The 24,488-nt window shown below is 44.4% G+C and overlaps 1 protein-coding gene across 1 annotated transcript in view; it reads left to right on the forward strand.

Annotated features, from left to right (window-relative positions):
• Nucleotides 1-24,488, forward strand: part of ADAMTSL3 (ADAMTS like 3) — a 411,707-nt gene that overhangs the window by 224,134 nt on the left and 163,085 nt on the right. Inside the window, exons 10-13 of the mRNA XM_008275279.4 lie at nt 8,779-8,890; nt 16,709-16,847; nt 17,945-17,995; nt 18,615-18,819. Of these exons, the coding sequence (XP_008273501.2) occupies nt 8,779-8,890; nt 16,709-16,847; nt 17,945-17,995; nt 18,615-18,819 (507 nt within the window). The remainder of the gene's footprint in view (nt 1-8,778; nt 8,891-16,708; nt 16,848-17,944; nt 17,996-18,614; nt 18,820-24,488) is intronic.

Genomic DNA, 24,488 nt, shown 5'->3' on the forward strand with positions numbered 1-24,488 from the left:
CTCCTGGCTTCAGATGGCTCCAGCTCCTGCCTTTGTGGCAATTTGGGGAGTGAATGGAAGATCTCTCTGTCTCTGTCTCTACTTCTCTCTGTAACTCTTTCAAATAAATAAATATTTTTAAAAAATAAGAATAAAGTTTCCTTCAACATTTACAATTTTTAATGTATGTCTTGCTTATCTTTTTTCAGATTTATTCCCTAGTGTTTGTTATTTTGATGTTGTAAATAGTATCTTTTTTTATTTATTTTTTATTTTTTGACAGGCAGAGTGGACAGTGAGAGAGAGAGACAGAGAAAGGTCTTCCTTTGCCGTTGGTTCACCCTCCAATGGCCGCCGCACTGCGCTGATCCGATGGCAGGAGCCAGGTACTTATCCTGGTCTCCCATGGGGTGCAGGACCCAGGCACTTAGGCCATCCTCCACTGCACTTCCCTGGCCACAGCAGAGAGCTGGCCTGGAAGAGGGGCAACCGGGACAGAATCCGGCGCCCTGACTGGGACTAGAACCCGGTGTGCCGGCGCCACAAGGCAGAGGATTAGCCTAGTGAGCTGCGGCGCCGGCCGTAAATAGTATCTTTATTTCCTTTCTCTAGTGTGTTGCTGGAGGCTGGAAGGCAAATTGCTTTTTGTGTGTTGCCATTTCACTCCTGCTGTATTCACCTATAAATACTACTGGTTGCAGTTTGTGGATTCTTCTAGAACACACACACATACACACACACTTGTGACATCTGCAAATAGTGACCGTTTTCTTTCCCTTTGTTTGCAGTCATCATATGCATTTTTTCCTGATACGCTGCGTTATTGGGGACCTCTGGTTCAGTGCTGAGTGGAGGGAGGCAGCCGTGGGTCTTGCCACGCTTCTCATTTCAGGGCAGAGCTGTCCATGATTCCCCGTTAGGTACATTGGCTGTACACTCTCGTAGATTCTTTATCTGATGAGAGAAATTTTGTTCCTCTAGTTCACTTTGTTCTCACGCACGGTATAAGTGCACAACTTTATCAAATGCTTTTTCTCATCTTGTGAGGTGGTCCTGTGGTTTGCTCTATTTTCTATTTTCATGGAATACATTGTAATGATTTTTCTTCAAATAGTTAGCTAACCATACCTTCCTGTAATAGATCCAACTTGTTCATTATCCTTTTTTATTAGAATTTCTTGGCAGTATTTATTTTATGTTTTATCAAAATGTATACCCTTTTACATATTACTAGATGTGATTTTAAATTGATTTATTTAAATTTTTTCCTATTTATGTCCATGAGAAGTTTTGTGTGTTTATTTTCCTTGAAATGCCCTTTTCATATCTTGGTATGGATTTTATACTGATTTTTTAAAAGAAGTTGAGAGGTTCTCTCTCTTTTCTCATTTTCTAAAATAGTTTGCATAGAATGTTCTTTAGTCTTTACATGTTTGGAAATGTTCACCAAGGAATTTTTAGAATTATGCCTTGTCTTTAAAAGATAGAGCATTCTTCATATTTTCTTATTTCCTTTTTTTTTTTTTTTTTTTTTTTTGACAGGCAGAGTTAGACAGTGAGAGAAAGAGACAGACAGAAAGGTCTCCCTTTTTCCATTGGTTCACCCCCCAAATGGCTGCCTTGGCTGGCGTGCTGTGCCGATCCGAAGCCAGGTACTTCCTCCTGGTCTCCCACGCGGGTGCAGGGCCCAAGCACTTGAGCTATCCTCCACTGCCTTCCCGGGCCACAGCAGAGAGCTGGCCTGGAAGAGGTGCAACCGGGAATGGACTGGCACCCCAACCAGGACTAGAACCCAGGGTGCTGGCACCACAGGTGGAGGATTAGCCTAGTGAGCCGCGGTGCCGGCCATATTTTCTTATTTCATCATGTGTCAGTTTTATTTAAAGAAATTTGTCTATTTCAACAGGCTTTTTAAAAGTCTTTGCCATAATGTTCCCTATTGTGTATTCTATAGTTATAATCATTATATAGTGAGTCCACTTTCACATTGCTGATGGTGGCCATTAGTGCCTACTCTCCTTTCCTTGGTCACTCGTGTTGGAGGGCTATCAAATTTGTTATACTTTTCGCAGCTATTGACTTTGTAAAGACTGTTTTTAATGTAGTTTTATTTCAACATCAATAATGTTTGCTTTCATCTTTGCCATCTCCAGCCTGCTACTTTCTCTGGATTCAATATGCTGATTTTTATAACTTTTTTTGAGGTGATGTTCACATCATTGATTTTATTTTCATCCTTATTTCTTTATTACATATGCATTTAAATCTTTAAATTTACCTCAAAATGTCTATATTTAGTGTCACATGGTTTGATATGTTTTCTTTCATCTCTCAGTGAGATTATTTTGTAATTTTCTTAATGATATATGTTTTAACTTGTGAGTTATTTAGAAATGTAACATTTAAGAATGTTGGATTTTTCCAGTTGTCTTTTATAATGTATTTTTATAGCTTAATCTATTGCAATCAAAGATATACTATATTATTTCAGTCTTTTAAAACTTATAACATTTGATTTTGGATTCAAAATATTGCAAATTTTGGAAGAATGTGATATGTAATCTTTACCTATTGGATGCAATGATATACAAATGAAAATAAGTCATATTTATTAATTGTGATATTCAGGTTACAACTTTCCTGACTTTTGTCTGATCTTTCTTTTTGATTATTTATTTATTTGAAAGATAGAGTTAAGATAGAAAGAGGGAGAGACAGAGAGAAGTCTTCCATCCACTGGTTCACTCTCTAAATGGCTGCAACAGCTGGAGCCGAGATGATCTGAAGCCAGGAGCCAGGAGCTTCTTCCAGGTCTCCCACATGGGTACAGGGGCCCAAGGACCTGGGCCATCCTCCACTGCTTTCTCAGGCCATAGCAGACAGCTAGATCAGAAGAGGAGCAGCCGGGACTTGAACTGGCACCCATATGGGATGTCAGCACTGCAGGAGGTGGCTTTACCCACCAAGCCACAGTGCCCCTTGTCTGATACTTCCATTAGTTACCACGAGAAACGTGCTAACAACACCACTTTTTTTTTTAAGATTTATTTATTTACTTGAGAGGTACAGTTACAGAGAGAGAGAGAACTTCCATTCACTGGTTCACTCCCCCAGTGGCCCCAATGCCAGGAGCTGGGCCTGTCCAAAGCCAGGAGCCAGGAGCTTCTTCCAGGTCCCCCGCGTGGGTGTGGGGGCCCAAACAACCAAGCCATCTTCCACTGCTTTCCCAGGCCCTCAGCAGGGAACTGAATTGGAAGTGGAGCAGCCAGGACTCAAACCAGTGCCCATATGGGATGCAGGTGCTGCAGGTGGGTGGTTAACCCACCACGCCACAGCACCAGCCCCAACACCACCTTAACCATGGATTTTGCACCATGTATTCTGAAACCTGGTTGTTAGGTCACTCACATTTAGAATCCTGCATCTTCCTAGTGAGCTGACCCTTTTGTCACTGTGAACTATTTTCTTTCAGCACTTTGAAGATCTCTCTCCATTGTCTTCTGGCTTCCATTTATTCTGATGAGAAGTCAGCTGTCAATCTTATTCTTGTTCCTTAGAAGGTAATGTGTCCTTTTTCTCCATCTGCTTTTAAGTGTATTCTCTTTGTTTTTGGTCTTCACTGATGTGACTGCAATGTAATTATGACTCTTCAGTTTGAGATCCATAGTACCCATGAGTCTGTGGCTTGATATCCACCATCAGTTTTGGATGATTCTCTTATTTCCTCTTTGAGATATGGCTTCTATCCTATTTTATTTATTTTCTATTTCTAGGGATGCAATTGTACGTTTACCTTTATACCAAATGTATATTTTCCACTTTTTTCTTATCTGTCATTTTGCTGATTTTGTGCTCAGGTATGCCTAATTCACAGATCAGCATATGATAGGCCATCAAACTGATCACCTGATTTTACAAATAAAGATTTATTGAGTCACAGCTGCACCCTTTTGTTTACATAAGTCTATGGCCTCTTTTGCATTGCATTAGCAGAGGTGACTAATTACAGCAGAGGCCATGTAGTCTGAAAACCTAAAATCTTTACTGTGTGGCTCTTTGGGAAAATATTCATCAAACTCCACTCTAATTACTATTAATAATATAATAGATCAATATGGTGTTGATATATTGATCTAAATTATTGTATTTTATTTCTAGAATTTCTGTTTTACTTTTATTACAACTTCTCTGTTTCTAGTGAAATTCTACTCTTATTTGATTTCTTAAACATTTTGATCATAGTATTTATTCCAAGATTACTAAAATTCATAATCCAAGGCATATAGGTGTTGCTAAGCCACTGCAGAGATAAATAAGAATTGAGCAATGTTGGGGCTACAGGAGGTAGCTGTGATATGCTTAAATTTTTATGTAACCATAATGTCAGTATCTATATTTCCTGTAATTATGTTTAGCATGTATGATTTTCACTTTTTGTTGGTTTACATTTTTTCTGTAAACTTCATTTTTATTATTTATTCAAAAGGTGTGCACACACACACAGAGATGGGAGTAGAGGGGGAGAGAGAAAGAGAGAGAGAGAGAGAGATACTGAGATCTCTCATCTACTGGTTCACTCCCCAAATGCCCACATGGCCAGGGCAAGGCTAGGGCTGAAGCCAGGATCCAGGAACACAATTCCAATCTCCCATTTGGGTAAGAAGGACTCGATTACCTGAGCTACCAGTGTTGCTTCCCAGGGTAGGAAGCTGGAGTCAAGAGCTGGAGCCAGATATTGAACCCAGGTACTCCAGTGTGGGATGTGGGCATCTGAACTGTTAGGGTAACCACTTCCCCTGCCTAATTGGTTTTTTTAAAGATTATTACTTATTTGGAAGGCAGAGTCACAGAAAGGCAGAGGTAGGTTCCTCCACTTGATGATTCATTACCCAGATGGTCACAATGGCTGGAGCTGGGCCGATTCGAAGCCAGGAGCCAGGAGTTTCCTCTGGGTCTCCCACAGGGTGCAGGGACCCAAGGACTTCTTCTAGTGCTTTCCCAGGCCACAGCAGAGAGCTGGGTCGGAAGTGGAGCAGCCAGGACTTGAACTGGTGCCCACATTGGATGCTGGCACTGCAGATGGTGGCTTTATCCATTATGCCACAGCACCAGCCCTTCCTAATTAGTTTTAAAGTCCGTACTGTGTGTTAGACATGAGAGATTATAGATATAATTTGGAACTAGAATGTTTTTCTTCTAGAAGACAGCTAAGTCACAAGCCAATCACCTTTATCCAATAAGGAATTGTGAAATAATTTGAGTGCAGGCTTCTTTACCTCTGAAAGCTGATTGATTTCCAGCTGACTTTTATCCATAGCTTAGAGCCTTGTGGGATTCCAGATGAGGGCCTGGGGTGTTTCCTGACACCCCGCACCTTGGCAAGCCTGAGCTCCAACTTTTGCTCCGGTCCCTTGGGTCTGGTGCCAGGTCGACTCGGGTTCTCAGCCTCCAGGAACCACTAGCACACTGGAGAGTGTGGCGAGGGAAAAGGTGCTGCCAGAGCTGTACCAAATGTGTGCTCAGATTTCTGGGCTTCCTTTGTGTCTCAGATCCCGGCCCTGCAAACCCTCATGAGCACGGTGATTCTCTGATGCCCTAACATGCATTTCACAATATTCTATGCAACGCTTTTACTGATTCTCATGGGAAGGGTTTATCAAAAGTGAGGCATTCTGGCCAGCGCTGCGGCTCACTAGGCTAATCCTCCGCCTAGCGGCGCCGGAACACCAGGTTCTAGTCCCGGTCGGGGCGCCAGATTCTGTCCCAGTTGCCCCTCTTCCAGGCCAGCTCTCTGCTGTGGTCCAGGAGTGCAGTGGAGGATGGCCCAAGTGCTTGGGCCCTGCACCCCATGGGAGACCAGGAGAACCACCTGGCTCCTGCCTTCGGATCAGCGTGGTGCGCTGGCCACAGCGCGCCATCCGTGGCGGCCATTGGAGGGTGAACCAACGGCAAAAGGAAGACCTTTCTCTCCGTCTTTCTCTCTCACTATCCACTCTGCCTGTTCAAAAAAAAAAAAAAAAGTCAAAAAAATGAGGCATTCTTGGCTGACGCCGCAGCTCACTAGGCTAATCCTCCGCCTGCGGCACCGGCATCCCAGGTTCTAGTCCCAGTTGGGGCACTGGATTCTGTCCCAGTTGCTCCTCTTCCAGGCCAGCTCTCTGCTGTGGCCCAGGAGTGCAGTGGAGGATGGCCCAAGTGCTTGGGCCCTGAGCCCACATGGGAGACCAGGAGAAGCACCTGGCTCCTGGCTTTGGATCGGCTCAGCCTGCTGGCGGTAGCAGCCATTTGAGGGGTGAACCAATGGGAAAAGGAAGACCTTTCTCTCTGTCTCTCTCTCTCACTGTCTAACTCTGCCTGTCCAAAAAAAGAAAAAAACAGTGAGGCATTCTGTCATAGTCAGAAGCCAAGTTCTTTAGCATTGTGCTCTACCTCTGGAAACCAGTGTTGTCACCATAACCCTGGTCTTGCCTGCCTCCCTACACACACACATACATCTCATGTCTGGAATTTCTGCATAATTTCATAGCAAGTATATCCAAATATTATTTTCAGTCAGTGCTTGTTTGGATTCATTTGTAAGCTTTGCTGATTTATTTCATCAGCATTTCTTCTTGCATCTATTTTCTTTTAAATTTATATTGGTTTCTGTTCTGTGCATCCTTTAGTAGTTTTTTCTGTTTTTTGTTTCCCAGTATCTCCTAGTGGCAAAATTTTACAGATACCTTTGTGTCTGATAAAATCTTTATTTTACTGATTGCTAATTGGTTGTTTGATTATAGGTTGATATTGATCATGGATTATTGATGAATCACTTGGTTATGTCATCCTAGATCCAAAATTCCTTTTTTTAAATTGTCCTTTTAAAAAAAAATTATTTATTTGAAAGTCAGAATTACAGAGAGAGAGAGAGAGAGATAAAGAGAGAGAGAGAGAGAGAGAGAGAGAGAGAGAGAGGAGACAGAGACAGAAACAGAGAGAGATCTTCTATCTACCAGATCACTCTCCAGATGGCTGCAACAGCTGAGGCTGGGCCAGGCTGAAGCCAAGATCCAGGAGCTTCATTTGGATGGCAGGGCCCAAGCACTTGGATCATCTTTTGCTGCTTTTTTGGCCATTAGCAGGGAGCTGGATCAGAAGTGGAGCAGCTAGGACATGCACTGGTGCCCATACAGGATTCTGGTGTCACAGGTGGTAGATTTACCTGCTATACCACAACACTGGCCCAAAGATCCAAAAGTCTTGACCCTCATCACTTTGAAGGTGTGGTTTTATTTTCATGCATTCCATAATACTGATAAGGAATCTGATATCAATCTGATTTTCACTCTTCCATAGATAATAATTTCTTCTTTGTGCTAATTTTAGAATTTGTTTATTTTTGTAGTTCTTTAAATATCTGTTCATAATTAAAGATTTATTTATTTATGTATTTGAAAGAGAAAGAGAGACAGAGAGAGATCTTCCATCCAATGGTTCACTGTCCAAATGCCCACAACAGTAAGGGACTGGGCCAGTCCAAAGACAGAAGCCAGGAACTCCATCCAGGTCTTCTATGAGGGTGGCAAGGGCCCAACTACTTGGGCCATCTTCTGCTGCTTTCCCAGGCGCATTAGCAGGGAGCTGAATTGGAAATGGAGCAGCCGGGACTTGAACCAGGACTCATATGGGATGCCAGCATCCCAGAAGGCAGCTTAATCTGCTGTGCCTCATTGCCAGCCCCTCTTAGCAATCGTCATGTGTCTGATTTAGAATTTCATATGTGTGATGGTGTTCCTTGGACTATGCACTATGGGCTTAACCTTTGTCTTCTCTTTTCCTTTCTTTGTGCTGCATTCTGGGAGTTTTTCCTTAGTTCATGCATCATTCAATCACTAGGGAAGAAAAGGAAGAAGGAGGCAGAGAACTTGTGCTTGAGTAAAACCACCTGAAACTAAATCGACCTCTGTCTCTGAGTGAGAATCCACTCTGACAGTGCCCCGCCCTTCCAGTTTAGAAGCTTGAATGTTCCTGTGTCAATATTTGTACCCTTGGGTTGAGTTTCTGTGAGCAACCCTACATAAAGTCTCAGTCCTTGTTGTCAGGGACATCAAAGTCAAGTGTTTTGGGAGGAAAAAAAAATGTTAACTAGACGAAGCCAAAAAAAAAAAAAAAAAAAAAAAAGCCCTCCTACATTTTGTGAACCATTAACATGCATGGAATTATCTGGAAACTTACTCCAAAGAATTTTGCTGAAGGCCATCTGAGTGCCCATTTATGACAAAGCTAAATAAAATGTCCTCCCATCTTAAATACTTGTAATACCCATGCAGCATAGTTGTTTGTGATTGGTCCAGGGCTGTCTACAGAGGTGGAGAATATTCACCTTATTTTTGATTTTTTTTTTTTTTGACAGGCAGAGTGGACAGTGAGAGAGAGAGACAGAGAGAAAGGTCTTCCTTTGCCGTTGGTTCACCCTCCAATGGCCGCCGCAGCCGGCACGCTGTGGCTGGCGCACCGCGCTGATCCGATGGCAGGAGCCAGGTGGTTCTCCTGGTCTCCCATGGGGTGCAGGGCCCAAGTACTTGGGCCATCCTCCACTGCACTCCCTGGCCACAGCAGAGAGCTGGCCTGGAAGAGGGGCAAGCGGGACAGAATCCGGTGCCCCGACCCGGACTAGAACCCGGTGTGCTGGCGCCGCAAGGCAGAGGATTAGCCTAGTGAGCCGCGGCGCCGGCCATCACCCTATTTTTGAAAGGTGTGGAAAGCACCAGCCACCAGCTCATTGTCTGCAGATGTGTAATCAGGTTTCTCTCTGTCCAGACCAGGTACACTGTGGCCAAAGACAGCGTGGTCCAGTTCTTCTTTTACCAGCCCATCAGTCACCAGTGGAGACAAACTGACTTCTTTCCCTGCACCGTGACATGTGGAGGAGGTGAGAAACAGACTTTGTTCGTGGATATTTAGAGCTGAGCATCAGACAGTACCATGTGCATTTCAAAGCTGACTTTGAAGTTGATTCACCAGTTAGAAACTTCTAGTCACAGGTCCCCTACTTAGCAGCCTGGAGTGTATGTGCCTTTACCCCTATTCTAGAAGATTAGGTAAAAAACTGGATTTTATTTTGTGTTTTTAGTTAAAAAGCTGGAAACATCTCATGTGTTATCACGTTTCTTGTCTTGCTTGTCTTTCAAGTATTCATTATCTTTTTATTTCCTATGAAACAACTGAGAAGCAGAAAGACAGAAGAACTTGCCCAACCTGATCAGGTCATGGACATGTTGGGTTTTTTTTTTTGTATTTTTAAAGATTTATTTATTTGAAAACCAGTTACAGAGGGAGTGATCTTCCATCCGCTGGTTCAGTCTCCAAATGGCCACAACCACCGGGGCTGGGCTAGGCAAATGCCAGGAGCCAGGTGCTCCATCCAAATCTCCCACGTGGGTGCAGGGGCTCAAACACTTGGGCTGTCGTCTGCTGCTTTCTCAGGCACATTAGCAGGGAGCTGGATAGGAAGTGGAGCAGCCAGAACTTGAACCTGTGCCCATATGGGCTGCCAGCATTGTAGGCGGCGGTATAACTCATTGTGCCACATCACTGGCCCAACATGTTGGCTCTAACATTAGATTTCCACCCAGTCTCCCCTCTGGTGCAGGGGCCTTGCTTAAACTTACCAGGAAGAGAAAGGAGCTCCGCTTAGTGCTATGGGGATAGGCCTGCTCGCTGTCTGCCTAGTTCAAGGTTTTCAGGACATCGAGGAAGTTTGAGGGGACAGTGAAATCCAGGGCCTGCATGCATGGAGCATAGAAGTGTGCTTAGGCTCACGTGGAGATGTTAGTTTATTTAATACCAAGCAATAATAATTCCCTGGAGCAAATGAAGTGACTAGAGCCACTGGTGGAATTATTGTCTTTGTCTGAAGTGCACTTTTTTTTTTAAAGATTTATTTATTTATTTGAAAGTTAGAGTTATGCAGAGACAGAAGGAGAGGCGCAGAGAGAGAGGTCTCCCATCCACTGGTTCACTCCCCAGTTGGCCACAACAGCTGGAGCTGTGCCGATCCGAAGCCAGGAGCCAGGAGCTTCTTCCAGGTCTCCCACGCGGGTGCAGGGGCCCAAGGATTTAGGCCATCCTCCACTGCTTTTCCAGGCCACAGCAGAGAGCTGGATCAGAAGTGGAGCAACAGGGACTTGAACCGGCGCCCCTTTGGGATGCTGGCACTGCAGGTGACGGCTTTACCCACTATGCTACAGCGCCGGCCCCTGAAGTGCACTTTTTACATCCTGGAGTTAATGATTCTTTGCCAGTGCCAGCGCAGGAAAGGGAGATACTGGCATGGCCAGCAGCATGTGAGTCGGTGCTTCCCCTAACAGTGCTAGGAAGCAGGACTGGGCATCATACTGTGTGGCAAGCCGTGTGCTAGGGGCTCCTCGTCACTTTTATTCTTCCAGAAAACCCTCAGGAAAGTCTATGTTGTGCCTGTCTCATGTGTGAGCAGACAGCTGGGATCTGGGTCCAGGCCTGTCTGTGCCATGCTCTAGAGGACTTTACCCCTTGAGCCTTCCCTGATCTGACCACCCGACCTGGTACCAGTTTGGAAGACACTGGCTCAGGTATGGTCCTGTTTGAGGAGTTAGAATAAATCCTCCTTCTTCAGCCCAACCCAACCCAGCCCCACACCAAGTCATGTCTCCCTGCAAGGCTATAGAACGTCAAGTTCTCAGAGAGGCAGGAGCTGAGCTAGGGCTCTGGCCTCTCTCTCTTTTCAACACCAGGTGTATCAAGTGGGGCCTCAATGTCACGTTCCTGTGATGCAGGCCAGACCCCCCCTTCTGGGACTTAGGCTCCCCCTGAACGCAGGAGGAAGGTGCTTTTCTTTTCCTTTTCTTTCTTTTTTTTTAAGCTTTCATTTATTGATTTGAAAGGCAGAGAGACAGAGAGATCTTCCATCCACAGTTCACTATCTAAATTGCTGCAATTGCCTGGCCTGGCCCAAGCTGAAGCCAGGAACCTGGAACACCATCCAGATCTCCTCGGTGGGTGGCAGGGACCCCAGCAGCTTCTGACGCTTCCCCAGGCACATTAGCAGGGAGCAGGACCAGAAGTAGAGCAGCCAGGACTTGAACTGGCGCTGTGATGTGGGATGCCAGCATCCCAAGGGCAGCTTAACCCACTGTGCCACAATGCCAGTCCTGAGGCAGGTGCTTTTGTGAGAAGCCCAGCAGAAGTTAGTGTCTCTGGGAAGGGCAAAGAAACGATCCAGGGATTGAAGGGGGCCCTGGAAGGGAAGTAAAAAGCCTTTCTTGTCTTCCGGTTACCTCTCACTAGGGCCTGGCACTGGGCAATAGATGATATCATTATGACTCCAGCAGAGGTTCTCCAAGTGTGTCCCCTGGACCAGCAGCCTAGCCGGCATCTTTGGATGCTGAGCGAAGAGAATTGTTAGGGGTATGTGCATTCTCAGAGGCCAGCTCAGAACTCCTGAGTCTGGGGTGGACTCAGCACTCTGTTGTTTCCAGACACCCTCCCAGAATGAGTGCTGCTCAGCTCTGACAACTGCCACTGCCAGACAGCAATGGCCTTGGATATTGGCTGTGGCATATTAATGTCACTCTGCTGCCATATTGGTGTCACATTTGCAGTATCATTCATTTATGAATTTTTTTTAATATTTATTTTTTATTCATTTAAGAGGCAGAGTTACAGACAAAGAGAAGGAGAGACAGATAGAGAGGTCTTCCATCTACTGGTTCACTCCCCAAATAGCTGCAACAGCCAGAACTGGGCCAATCCAAAGCCAGGAGCCAGGAGCTTCTTCTGAGTCTCCCGTGCAGATGCAGGGGCCCAAGCACTTGGGCCATGCTCCACTGCCTTCCCAGGCCACAGCAGGAAGCTGGATCAGAAGAGGAACAGCCAGTACCCCAATCAGTGCCCAATCGGATGCTGGTGCTGCAGGCGGAAGCTTAACCTACTGCACTACAGTGTCGGCCCCCGGATTTTTTTTTTTTTTTTTGACAGGCAGAATGGATAGTGAGAGAGAGAGACAGAGAGAAAGGTCTTCCTTTGCTGTTGGTTCACCCTCCAATGGCAGCCGCGGCTAGCGCACCGTGCTGATCCAAAGCCAGGAGCCAGGTGCTTCTCCTGGTCTCCCATGGGGTGCAGGGCCCAAGCACTTGGGCCATCCTCCACTGCACTCCTGGGCCACAGCAGAGAGCTGGCCTGGAAGAGGGGCAACCGGGACAGAATCTGGCACCCTGACCGGGACTAGAACCCGGTGTGCCGGTGCCGCAGGCGGAGGATTAGCCTAGTGAGCCGCGGCGCCGGCTCCCCGGATTGTTTTTTAAATGGACTTTCTGAAAACAACCTATCCTCAAAAAGAGTTTTGTATTTCTGTAACTACAAAATGACTGTCTCCTGCCGTCAACAGAACATGGCCACAAAGATAAACATGATGAAAACAAAGCAGTGGGGGAGGTAATGCCGGTGTTCCCCCCCAACCCCCCACTGTCAGTGTTCTCTCCGTTTCCTTCAATTTCTCCTGAACCGTGTTGAACAGTATCAACAGCTTTCTGAGGTTCTGAGGGAAAACACTGTTTTAGAACTCGAGTCACTGCCTCTCCAGTGGCTGTAAGGGAAGATGTCTGAAAGCACTGGACATCTCCTTTTTTTTTAAAAGATTTATTTTTTATTTATTTGAAAGAGTTACAGAGAGGCAAGACAGAGAGAGAGGTCTTCCATCCGCTGGTTCACTCCCCAGATGGCTGCAACGGCCAGAGCTGTGCCGATCTGAAGCCAGGAGCCAGGAGCTTCCTCCAGGTCTCCCACATGGCTGCAGGGGCCTAGCACCAAGGCCATCTTTCACTGCTTTCCCGGAAGCATTAGTAGAGAGCTGGATCAGAAGTGGAACAGCTGGGACTAGAACCGGTGCCCATGTGGGATGCCAGCACTGCAGGCCAGGGCTTTAACCCACTGCGCCACAACTCCGGCCCCAGCATTGGACATCTCTTAAAACTGAAAGAGATAAAAGACAGGTTGGAATCAAGAACCAGGGCTTCAGAAACGTTGGGGCCAATCTCGTTCTCCACTGGGCAACGTCCTGGGGGTGGGCACTTTGATGGGTGAAGCTGCCGCCCAGGATGCCTGCATCCCACATCCAAGTACCTTCGGTCAGATCTCACTCCGCTTCCCAGCCAGCTTCCTGCTAATGTACCTGGGAGGCAATGGATGATGCCTCAAATACTTGGGTGCTTGCCACCCACGTGGGAAACCAGGAAGGAGTTCCTGGCTCCTGAGGGTGTTTGGGGAGTGAACTAGTAGATGGAGGATATCTCTCCATTTCTCCCCAGTCCCCCGCCCCCATCACTCTGGTTTCAAATAAATAAATAAATCTTAAAACAAACAAATCAAGAGGCAGTGTGACCTGGTGGAATAAGCAGTAAAGTGGGAATTTGTAGATCTGATGATGCCACTAATGAGCTCGGAGACCTCTTTGAATCTCTACTTCTCTCCTGTAACTGGGGCTGTTTTGTTTATAGCATTTCAAGGAAGGGGGGGGCAATTATGTGTGTCCGGGGACTTCATGGGTGCCTGACAGTGACTGCACCTCGGGACATAGCTGCTGTATCAGAAGCCTGAATTTTGTTGAAACGCCTTTGCATCACGGACAGATCCTTGGCTGTGCCTCTGCGGGCGTTCTCTGTTACACCAGTCACAAGTGATGTGCAGTGTGGCTGGCTCAGTGCCCACAGGGGGATGCTCTCAGCGTCTGTGAGACACTGCAGGAATATTTTATAGCCAGAAGCTGAATCCCAGCCCTGGACAGTCAGGTCGGCCACGGGGCCAGGGAAGACAAGCATCTCGGGGCAGGTGTTTGCCACCGTACTGGAAATGCCGCTTGGGATGCCCACATCCCAAATCAGAGTGTCTCAGTCTGCTCTCAGTTCCAGCTTCCTGCTAATGTGCATCCAGTGATGATGGTTCAGGCACTTGCTGCAGGGTCTGGCGCCGTGGCCGTGGGCCTATGGAGCTTGCTTCCCTGCCTGTGGGCGGGTTCTCCACACGCAAGGTGGCACAGGCTTTCCTGGGGCTGCGCTGGGTCCCTGCCACTCCCATGGATGCCCTGGATTGAGTTCCTCGTTCCTGGCTTGAACCCAGCTGGGGCTGCAGTGAGCATTTGTGAGCAAAACCAGCAGAAGGAAGATCTCTCTCAATCTGGCTTTCAGATTAATTAACTTATTGCTGAAAAGGCAAGATTCTCTCATAGACTCCAACACAAAAGCAAAGGAATGGTAGGGGTTTTTTGACTGTCCCTGTGTGAGAATATGAACACATCTTTCTTTTTACTCCTTAGGCTCGCACACATCACTCAGCCATTCCAATTTGGACCCATTTGTTAGAAAGATCTGTTCTCCACTGTAGGAGGGAAATTTTACAGTGGGATTCAGCTTGGTTGGTTAACTTCTTGGGAGGAGAATGGGTGCCTCTCATTCTTGGGTGCCCATGAAAGACGGGCACTATCAATATGGGTGGGAGCACCTGTGGTGAGGCCCCCCAAAATAACTGGAGATAAGAAGAGTAGGGAGATTTGAGGTGCCTGCCTTTTTTTTTTTTTCACATTGGCAGAAGTTCAGTAAATGAACTCATAATAGAGGAAGACAGTCTGCCTTGTTTCTTTTGCTTTTAGTTATCTCTAAACATTAGAGGAAAATCCCCAAATTATAAACACCTGTATGCTCCCTGTCTGCTTTTGGAAGTGTGTTTCCATTTAGAACAAAGATTTGCTCTGACTCAACGAGCTGTAAGATCTCTCTATACTTGTTTTGGGGGAAATTAAAATACACACATAAAACCCACAAGGAAAGCATTACCCAAATTTAATTATGGTAGTAATCAAATCTACAGGATTCGCATGAATGGCCTTTCTGTTTGTTGGATAATCACACAAATCAGTGTGTTGGTCTCCATGGTACCACGGGTACTTGGATGGGCTTCGCTGGTCTTCCCTGCGCTGACGTAGGTGGGCACGGAAGCCAGTCTGGAGACGGTACCAAGACTGCTCTTGCCACCCGGCATTGCAGACTTTCTGGCAGTTACTGGCACCTGAGCAACATTTTATTGACTCCATTTGGATTTTCATTTCTGTGGTTTCCGCCTTGCTTTTTTATAATGCGTACCAGTCTGTCCCTCTCCACTCACTTACACCCGAGCCATGCCTTTGAGAAAGCTGTCTAGTGGTATACAAAATCAGATCGTCTCGGGAGTCAGGGCAGTAAATGTATTTTTAGGCATTTAGACTAAATTGGCTGAGGCTGAGAGCTTAGCTTTGGGCATTTTTTTTTTCCTGAGGAGATCATTCTAGTTTTGAAAAGTTATCTTTCTTTAAAATAATAAAAGGGGGTTTAGCAAGACATATCGTGACAGGAAGCCTGGAATCAGATCTGTTAGGAAACAGAAGTGTCATTTTGTGAGTTTCTTTTTTAATGCACAACACCCATTTATGAAGAAGGCACCCTTTTCTCAGATACTGTCCAAATTGGATGTAATAGATTCAAGAAGATCTCTACTCCTTGGAAGGCTCCTGGGAGGTGGGAACAGGGCAATGCCTCTTGTTCCTCCCTGTGTAGATGACATTCAGTCTCCTAGCAAGAGTGCTTATTGATGTTGGAGACAGACCAGATACCCCAGGGCAGCAGAAGAGCAAAGTGTGATCCCTGCAAACCATGGGAACAGTCAACCCAGCCCAAGGGCAGCTCTCAAAGCCAGCCTGCAGTGAGAAAAGTAGAAAACAGAACAAGACTTAGACCACAGTAGCTCCTATTAAGTGAAAAGCAGACATGTGAGGAACAACATGGCATAAGGCAGTTATGCATTTAAGGACATACAACAGCTAATAAAATGGGCAGATTGGGATGGAAGAGGCAGGAGGGAAAAAGAGGGACTATAAGGAATCGAGAGGGGCCTTGCACAGTGCCGTGGTGACGACAATGAGGACAGAAGACAATGAGGTGAGGGCAGTGAACAGCCAACACCTGAGGGCCAAGTGTGTCTTACAAGGAGACTCCTGCAACCTTTGCTTTACAGGGGCTGGGGCCACGGTCAGGTAAGTCGCCATTCTCATGTTGTAGTCATCCTAGAAGAACCTGAGCATCTTTGATTTTAATTTTTTTGATTTGAAAGGGAGAGGGTCAGAGAGAGAGAAAGAGACAGAGACAGAGAGAGAGAGATCTTCCATCTGCTGGTTCACTCCCCAAATGACTACAATGGTCAGGGGTAGGCTAGGCTGAAGCCAGGAACCAGTAACTCCATCCATGTCTTCCACATGGGTAGCAGGGACCCAGCCACTTGAGCCATCTTCTGCTGCCCTCCCAGGCACATGAGCAGGCAGCTGGCTCAGAAGCAGAGGGGCTGGGACTCAGAACTGGCACTCAGATGTGGGATGCTGGCATCACAGGTAGCAGCTTAATCTTCTGCGCTACAGTGCTGGCCCCTCCCCGCCAAGAATCTTTTTTTATTAAAGTGCTGATTTCCTGGACCCCGACTTCAGTGCTTCTGATTTAATTGGACCACAAGAGGCTACTGGTATTGATACATAGGAGAGTTCCCATGTGGTTCTATTATATAACCAGGGTTCAGAACCACGGAGTGAAGTTACTTCAGAAGAGGAAAAAAATACGCATGCAGCAGCAAGTGAGAAGGTTGCCAAATAAACATGAAATGGTTGCAGAATTCATGTCTTCCTCTCCTGCCCCTGTAGGGTATCAGCTCAATTCTGCAGAATGTGTGGATATCCGCTTGAAGAGAGTGGTGCCTGACCACTACTGCCACTACTACCCTGAAAATGTAAAACCCAAACCCAAACTGAAGGAATGCAGCATGGACCCTTGCCCATCCAGGTTTGTGTCATTACCCACGCCCCTTGTACTTTAAAAAGGGACAAATCAGCTACCAACAAATGAACACATCAATAAAAAAGTACAAGTCAATGCAAGGCAATACAGTGCCATTTCCTGACTTTGGACCTAGGCTGGTGGCAGGTGCCGGCATTCATATGTATAACCACAGCCAGCAGGAATGAGGTTACAGTGGCTAGTAGGGTCATTTGGTCTAGCTGCTCTCTTGTGGGCTCTGTGTCCACAAACTCTTCTTAATGAACCTTCTTAAACATCTCTTCATCCCAGCTCAATGTCTAGTTCATCAGCCAGTGATAAGTGTCTTTCACTCCCAATTTTAGCTTTCAAACTAGGTCATCCACGACCGTGTCTTGACTTCTGAAAGTGTTCACATTAAATTCAGTATAAATAATGCATTGTGCAAGGAAGTAGAAAGTTTGAATGCCAAAGCAGAAAAGCTATGCATGAAATATCCTGCTGCATAATTTAGTACCTGCTGACTTGGATTGCCTGGGGAAGTTTCCTGGCTTTACTATAGTATCTTAAAATAACACTACAGTATCAAGTCCCAGAATCCCCTAGTTATCTGCCAGCTGGCTAAGGCGAAAGCGTACAAGTAAAAAAGGAAGCATTCTCCGTGGGCTTCGTTTCCTGTCACTGAGCTGCCCATTTCCTGTCATCTTGGTTGGACATAATTGTTAACAGGGACCTTTCAAAGGCAAATTCTGTGAAATAAAGTGGTTTCATGAATTTCCTACTGACATGACCGTGTGTTAATATCATTAATATATTTTATCAGAATAATGATGCCAAAAAGAACTAAGCAGACTTATCCAAATTAAGAGAATATTTTCCTTTAATTATTATACCTAGAGTTCAGTTTTCTATATTTCCATACACAAATAGGGATGGTTTGTGTCAGGGATCTTTCTGAAAGCTAAAGAGATGGTAGTTGAATTGTAGGGAGTGGTTCATAATTGACATTTTTAGTTTTCCATTTGGAAGAACTCTTTGTCTTGAGATGTCAAATCTGAGTCAGGCAATTGATCAGTATGTTCATTCACTTGAAAATGATATTCTCACCGTGGTTTCCTTTGTAGTGATGGATTTAAAGAGATCATGCCCTATGACCACTTCCAACCTCTCCCTCGGTGAGTTATGAGTTTCTTTGTCTTTCTGTCGTTTACTCGAAGTGATTTGTAAGGAGCTGTAGCATCAGAGTCTACAAAGTAGGAGGGAGAAGAGCCTTTACAAAGCCAGGGACTTCCACTCAACCATAAGAAGGGTCTTTCTAAGAATTGGATGGAAGAGGATGCCTCAAATGGTGATGTTTCCCATTAAGCATGTCTTATGGCTTAGATAGCTGGGCTAAAGCATTGAAATTGATCCAAAAGTTGAATCCTCCTTTACACCTAAGTGATCAGCATGATTCTTTTTGACTTTGAGATTGTAGGAACCTTTAGTCATGTTACCTATAGTTTAAGGATGCTTTCCTACTCTCTCCCCTTTTATAATTCTCACAGCAGATTTATAGAAGGCAACTAGGGTAGGTGTGTTGCTCCCCTTGGTTCAGAAGAGTTAGGTACCTCATGACTCCAGCTTGTGTGTGGCAGTTAAGATTAAAGTTTTTATGACTCCAAGTCCTTTGTTCTTTCCTGTCAAACCACAGATGGCACCTTGAGGCCATACTTTTTACAACCAACTTTACAAACTTGGCACAAACAAGAAAATCACAAGTAATTAATGTATTTTTATTTTTTTGCTTTTGAGCTGGGAACATAACCCTTGGACTGCCTGTTCCGTGTCCTGTGGAGGAGGGATCCAGAGACGGAGCTTCGTGTGTGTGGAGGAATCGATGCATGGAGAGATTCTGCAAGTGGAAGAGTGGAAATGCATGTATGCACCCAAGCCCAAGGTCATGCAAACTTGCAATCTGTTCGATTGCCCCAAATGGATTGCCATGGAGTGGTCTCAGGTAGGCATTGGTAACATGCCACAGTTAGTTCAATCTCAGGTTTGAAGGGGATATCTGCAGTGTGCCCAACATTGCACTCTACAGAAATTGTGGATGGACTTGATACCTACTCCCAAAGAGTTTAGGAAGACAGATGGAGACAACGTAAGAAAGACCGCAAGCATGCATGTAGGGAAGAATAATTGATATGAGGGACTATAGAACTTCTGGAGGGAAATCTTTGTTGCCTCATGGTGCTTAACTCATCTTTGAATATTCATAGAATTTAACAAGACCGAGAGAGAGAACATTGTGGGTGACAACCCAGAAGAGGTGGCTGAGCTAAGCCAGGAGTGGTTTGAGATAATGACAAGTTGGGGAAGGCCCTAGTTCTTCTAGCTTGAAGAGAGAAGTCATTACCCTAAGACTGGAAGATGAAAATGAAAATGATGATGCAACAATAGAAGCATGACCTTCATCCAGGAGTTAGCAAGAAGCTTCACAATTTTGTTGAAGAAAATAGTATATCTTCAGGAATTGAGGCAAGCTAGCCTAACACTGGGCAGGCAACCTATTTGGAAATCATTAAGGGGTCAAGTTGTGGGAATTAAGAAAAGAGAAGAAAGGAAACATCCCCGAGGTAGAACAAGGCCTTATAGGCTTAGATTGACTTAGATTCCACTTTTTAAAAAGATGATGCAGTGAGATCAATCAAATATGGAAAATACAGGCCTTAGCATTTCATATTTTCAGCTTAGCCTTTTAACTTTCTAGATAATAAGACATTACTGATCTAGCTCTTCTGAGTGATCTCTATAGATTTAGCTCAACACATACATGCAATAATGTGAGGAACAGCCTCATCCGTCCACTCTAAGGACAGTCTCAGACTCAGTAAGTACAGCAGAACGAGGCTTTATTAACCATCTTACAAAACCAGGTGCCTGGTGGGCCAGCACACCCCTGGTAGTTTGCAGAAAGCTATTTTCCCTAGCATACAGGTCCCGCCCCCATTCCTCATTGGCTGAGTAAAACAGCGTTACAGTCTTCCCTGTGTTTGCTTCAGCTGTTCTGACCAATCACATCCTGTTTGCCTGAGAACTTTCATATGCATGTAACCTAGCTGTTGTGCTAGCTCCTCGTCTACTCACAGCTAAACATCTCACTTTGAAAACGAACCAAATGGCGACTTCTCACAATTCATATAAGTAGTGATCTATGTGTTCAGTGTTGATACTGTGCTAGGAAGCTTAGAAGCCAGGAGCACAGATGAGGGTGCACAGACAGTTCTGATACTGTGTGTGAATGGAATCAAGGATCCAGCCCTTCAGGGGTACAGAACTACCTTTGGATTTCTTAGGGCAGAATCTATCAAATCCTTTTTGTTTACACACCCCCAAAAGAAGTCTGGAAACTTTCATCCCACACACATATTTAGGTTGACATCTAGACTTTGTATCACAAGTTTAAATAATGGCAAAGAATATCATTTCCAATGTGCTGTGAATGCTGACAATTTAAAATCAAAGTACTGCAGCATTTTCAAAAATGTGTCCAGTGGAATCTAAGTGCCATGATGATTCCCATTCATTCTATCATTCGTGTAAAAAACACACATGGACAAGTACTTCTTTAACAGTTTGTATACTTGCCCATTTTTCCCCTTGAACTCAAATTTTCAATCTACTCTCCCCATGGAATTTTGTCATGATGTAATGGATGTTTATGCTTTGAAGTCTTTTATTGATTACAGTATTCTGCTTCTCTCCATATTTGTATAGTGATTGAAATTAATTTATTATAGTTTCCCGTGGGCCAGAAGACCGAATTGAGTTATTAAATTTAATTTTAATATACAACCAAAACTACATAAATACATTTCAAATTCTGGTAAATAATTATAACTTGTGGAAGGTAGATTGGCATTGGAAATCAGTCTTTCTAGGAGATAAGTCATGCTTAAAAAATAGTCTATATGCACATTGCCAGAATGAGACAGGAGTTCAGCAATAATTTTGTTGTTAAGTGTTCCTGTTGAGTTCCTGTTTTTTTTTTCTTTGTTTGTTTTACATGTACACACCAGGAAAGTTTGTTGACATAAATAAGTAGACTGGAATGGAAGAATGTTATTTCAGCAAGGTGATTTTGTTCCTTGAGCTCCTGAGTTATATGCCAAAAATCATCAAAAATGATTTTTAATGATCTGATGGCTGAAAATGGGATTAAGCCCTCGCTCAGTTTTGTTGAAAGCTAAGAGCTAGCTCAGTTGCAAGAGGATTTGTTACCCGGTCATTAAGGACTTTTGCTTTCTCAGCTCCTGCTCTCGTTGCTTCCACAAACTGTAGAGGTGGTTTTGAGCTCTGTTCAGTCACACCACTCCCTCATCTTTATCATCATTTTATCTTCACTTATCTAGAAACAAAGGATTATTAACCAACCTTCTCTTTTACCATACTTGGCTTCTAATACTTTTCCTTTTTTTTCCCCCCAAAGTCAATCAAATGCATTCTCACACATGAAGATTCTCTATCAGGGAGTATATATCCAGCTCTAAAGAGGAGTGGCATTGGGACCATTGCCGTGGCTCACTTGGTTAATCTTCCACCTGTGGCGCCGGCATCCCATATGGGCGCCGGGTTCTAGTCCCGGTTACTCCTCTTCCACTCCAGCTCTCTGCTGTGGCCCGGGAAGGCAGTGGAGGATGGCCCAAGTGCTTGGGCCCCCACACCCGCATGGGAGACCGGGAGGAAGCACCTGGCTCCTGGCTTCGGATCGGAGTAGTTCCAGCCCTTGCGGCCATTTGGGGGTGAACCGATGGAAGGAAGATCTTTCTCTCTGTCTCTCTGTCTCTCTGTCTCTCTCTCTCACTGTCCAACTCTACCTGTCAAATAAATAATAATAAAAAATAAAAAGGAGTGACATTGCAAACACTAACAGCGTCATTGGGATGAGAATCCTGTGTCCCAGAGAAACTACTTAGAAGGAGACCCCAATCCCTTGGGTTGAATAGCTTTACTATCCAGGGACTTCAAAAGTTTGAGGAAAACTGGAATTAAAAATTAGACAATTTTTTTAAAAGGATAGACTCTATTTCTCAACATAAGCTCCATCAAGTTTAAGACACTTTTTTTTTTTTGGTTTTTAGTACATTCACAAAGTTGTCTAAACAGCTCCACAATTTCAGAACATTTTCAACACTGTCAAAAAAACCCTATATATCCGTTAGTAGTCATTTCTCAGTCCCTACTCTCTACTCTAGTCAACCACTAATCAACTTTCTGTTGATCTTGATATTCTGAATATCCAATATAAATGAAACCATATAGCATGTGGTGTTTTGTGATGAGTTTATTTTCTTTTAAAGATTTATTTATCTTTAGAAAATAGTTTGAAAATATTTAGAAAATAGTTTTGCTGTTCCACAAAAGGATAAACATATAAGGACCCAATGACACAGAAATTTGACTCCTAGGTACACAGAGAAATGAGAATATACATGTACATCCAAAAATTTGTACTTTAATGTTTATAAGAGCATTATTCATAACACCCAAATAGTGGAAATAATCAAAATGCCCATCAACTGATGACTAAACAAAGTAAATATGGTATAACCATATGATGGAATATGATCCAGTAATGAACAGAATAGAGTATTTACTCATAGTGGAAATTTGAGAGCAATATAGTGAATGTAAGGAACTCATCATGGGGGTCAGCATAGCGATTCATGTCCTAGCTGCTCTGCTTCTGATCGGCTCCCCACTAATGGTCTAGGAAAGCAGCAGAGAATGGCCCAAGTGTTTGGGCCCCTGCCACACATGTGGGAGACCTGGATCGAGCTCTTAGCTCCTGGCTTCAGCCAGGCTCAGCCCTGGCCATTGCAGCCATCTGAGGAGTTAACCAGAAGATGGAAGATCAATCTTTCTCTCTCCTTCCCTTCCTCTCTCTCTGTAACCCTAACTTTCAAATAAATAAATAAATAAATAAATCTTTAAAAGACACTTTTATAGGCCCTGATACCAGCTGGTTGTTTTGTCCATCCCTAAAAAACTGAGGGCCTGAAAATTTAACAAGGCACATTCAGTCTTTTTTACATTATTAACTTTAAGGATTCCCCTTAAAGACTTTTTAAGATTTGGAAACAAAAAGAAATCAGAAAAAGCCAAATCAGGACTGTAAGTTGGACTATAAACTCTTACAAAATGTCCCTTGTTGGATGAGGGAAGTAAGCCAGGAGCATTGTTGTGGTGGAGAAAGTCTCTCTGCTGAAATTATCCTGCACATTTTTCTGCAAAAGCTGTGTCTTTCTCAAAACCCTCTCAGAATGAGCATTCATTGGCCTTCAGAGAATCAACAGGCAAAATACCTTGATTGCCCCCCCCCCCCAAATTGTTGCTGAGACCCTTGCTCTTGGCTGATTGACTTTTGCTCTGAGTGGGCCACTTCCACCTCTTGGTAGCCATTACTTTGATTGTGCCTTGTCTTTAGGAACACATTGAGGAAGCCAGGTTTCATCTCCTGTCACAATTCTTGCAAGAAATGCTCCAGCATCTTGATGCCACTTGTTTAAAATTTTCATAGAAAGTCCTGATCTTGTTTGTAGCTGATCTGGGAGCAACAGCTTAGGCACCCCAGAGCAAGAAGTTGGCTCCATTTTCATTCCTCAGTCAGAACCGTGTGATCTGAAGCCATTGAGAGGTTTGCGGTGCTGGTTGGTGTTTCTGCTGTTCACTATTGCTCCACTTTTTTTTTTTTTTTTAAGATTTATTTATTTATTTGAAAGTCAGAGTTACACAGAGAGAGGAGAGGCAGAGAGAGATCTTCCATCCAATGGTTCACTCCCAAATTGGCCACAATAGTTGGAGCTATGCCGATCCAAAGCCAGGAGCCAGGAGCTTCTTCCGGGTCTCCCACATGGTTGAAAGGGCCCAAGGACTTGGGTCATCTTCTTCTGCTTTCCCAGGCCACAGCAGAGAGCTGGATCGGAAGTGGAGCAGCCGTGTCTCAAACCAGTGCCCATATGGGATGCTAGTGCTTCAGGCCAGGGCATTAACCCGCTGATCCACAGCGCCAGCCCCAGCTCCACTTCAATTAGGGCACAAACAAGACTAGTTTTCCTCTCACAAACTGATGGGATTCTGCCACTGCAGGTTTCCTCTTCATCATGTGGTCCCTTCCTTAAGTGGATTGTTTATTTGCATATGGCTGATTCCTCTGGGGATATTGTCCCCATAAACTTTTCATAAAGCATCAGTGGTTTCATCATTCTTCTGCCAATTTGATGTTTGTTCTTGCTTTGATTTTTCCCAGAATTCATGTTGCTGTTTGGTGAAGGCTGTTTCAAATTGCTTCTCATCCTGCTTGCTGACTCACACTAGACCCTGTTCAGACAGGTTCAACAAGTCAGTATCAGTTTATTTGGGTGCAAAACAAGCTTTGAAATCCATGCATAGGTTTTGATATTTTTGCTGCAATACACATTTCCCAACAATTTTGTTTTGAAGATCTCTTGTGTATTGCTTTCTCTCTTTGGGCAGAATTTTTCCTTTCTTTCTTATCCACTATGAATTTAACCTTTCGAGATCATATACATTTCAAACTGATAAGTTTGGGGATAGGTGAGTCAGTTTTTTAGGCAGGGACTAAATTGATTTTTTTAATTTGTTTATTTATTTGAAAGGTAGAGT

This window comes from Oryctolagus cuniculus, chromosome 12, assembly GCF_964237555.1.
Source record: "Oryctolagus cuniculus chromosome 12, mOryCun1.1, whole genome shotgun sequence".
NCBI lineage: Eukaryota > Metazoa > Chordata > Mammalia > Lagomorpha > Leporidae > Oryctolagus > Oryctolagus cuniculus.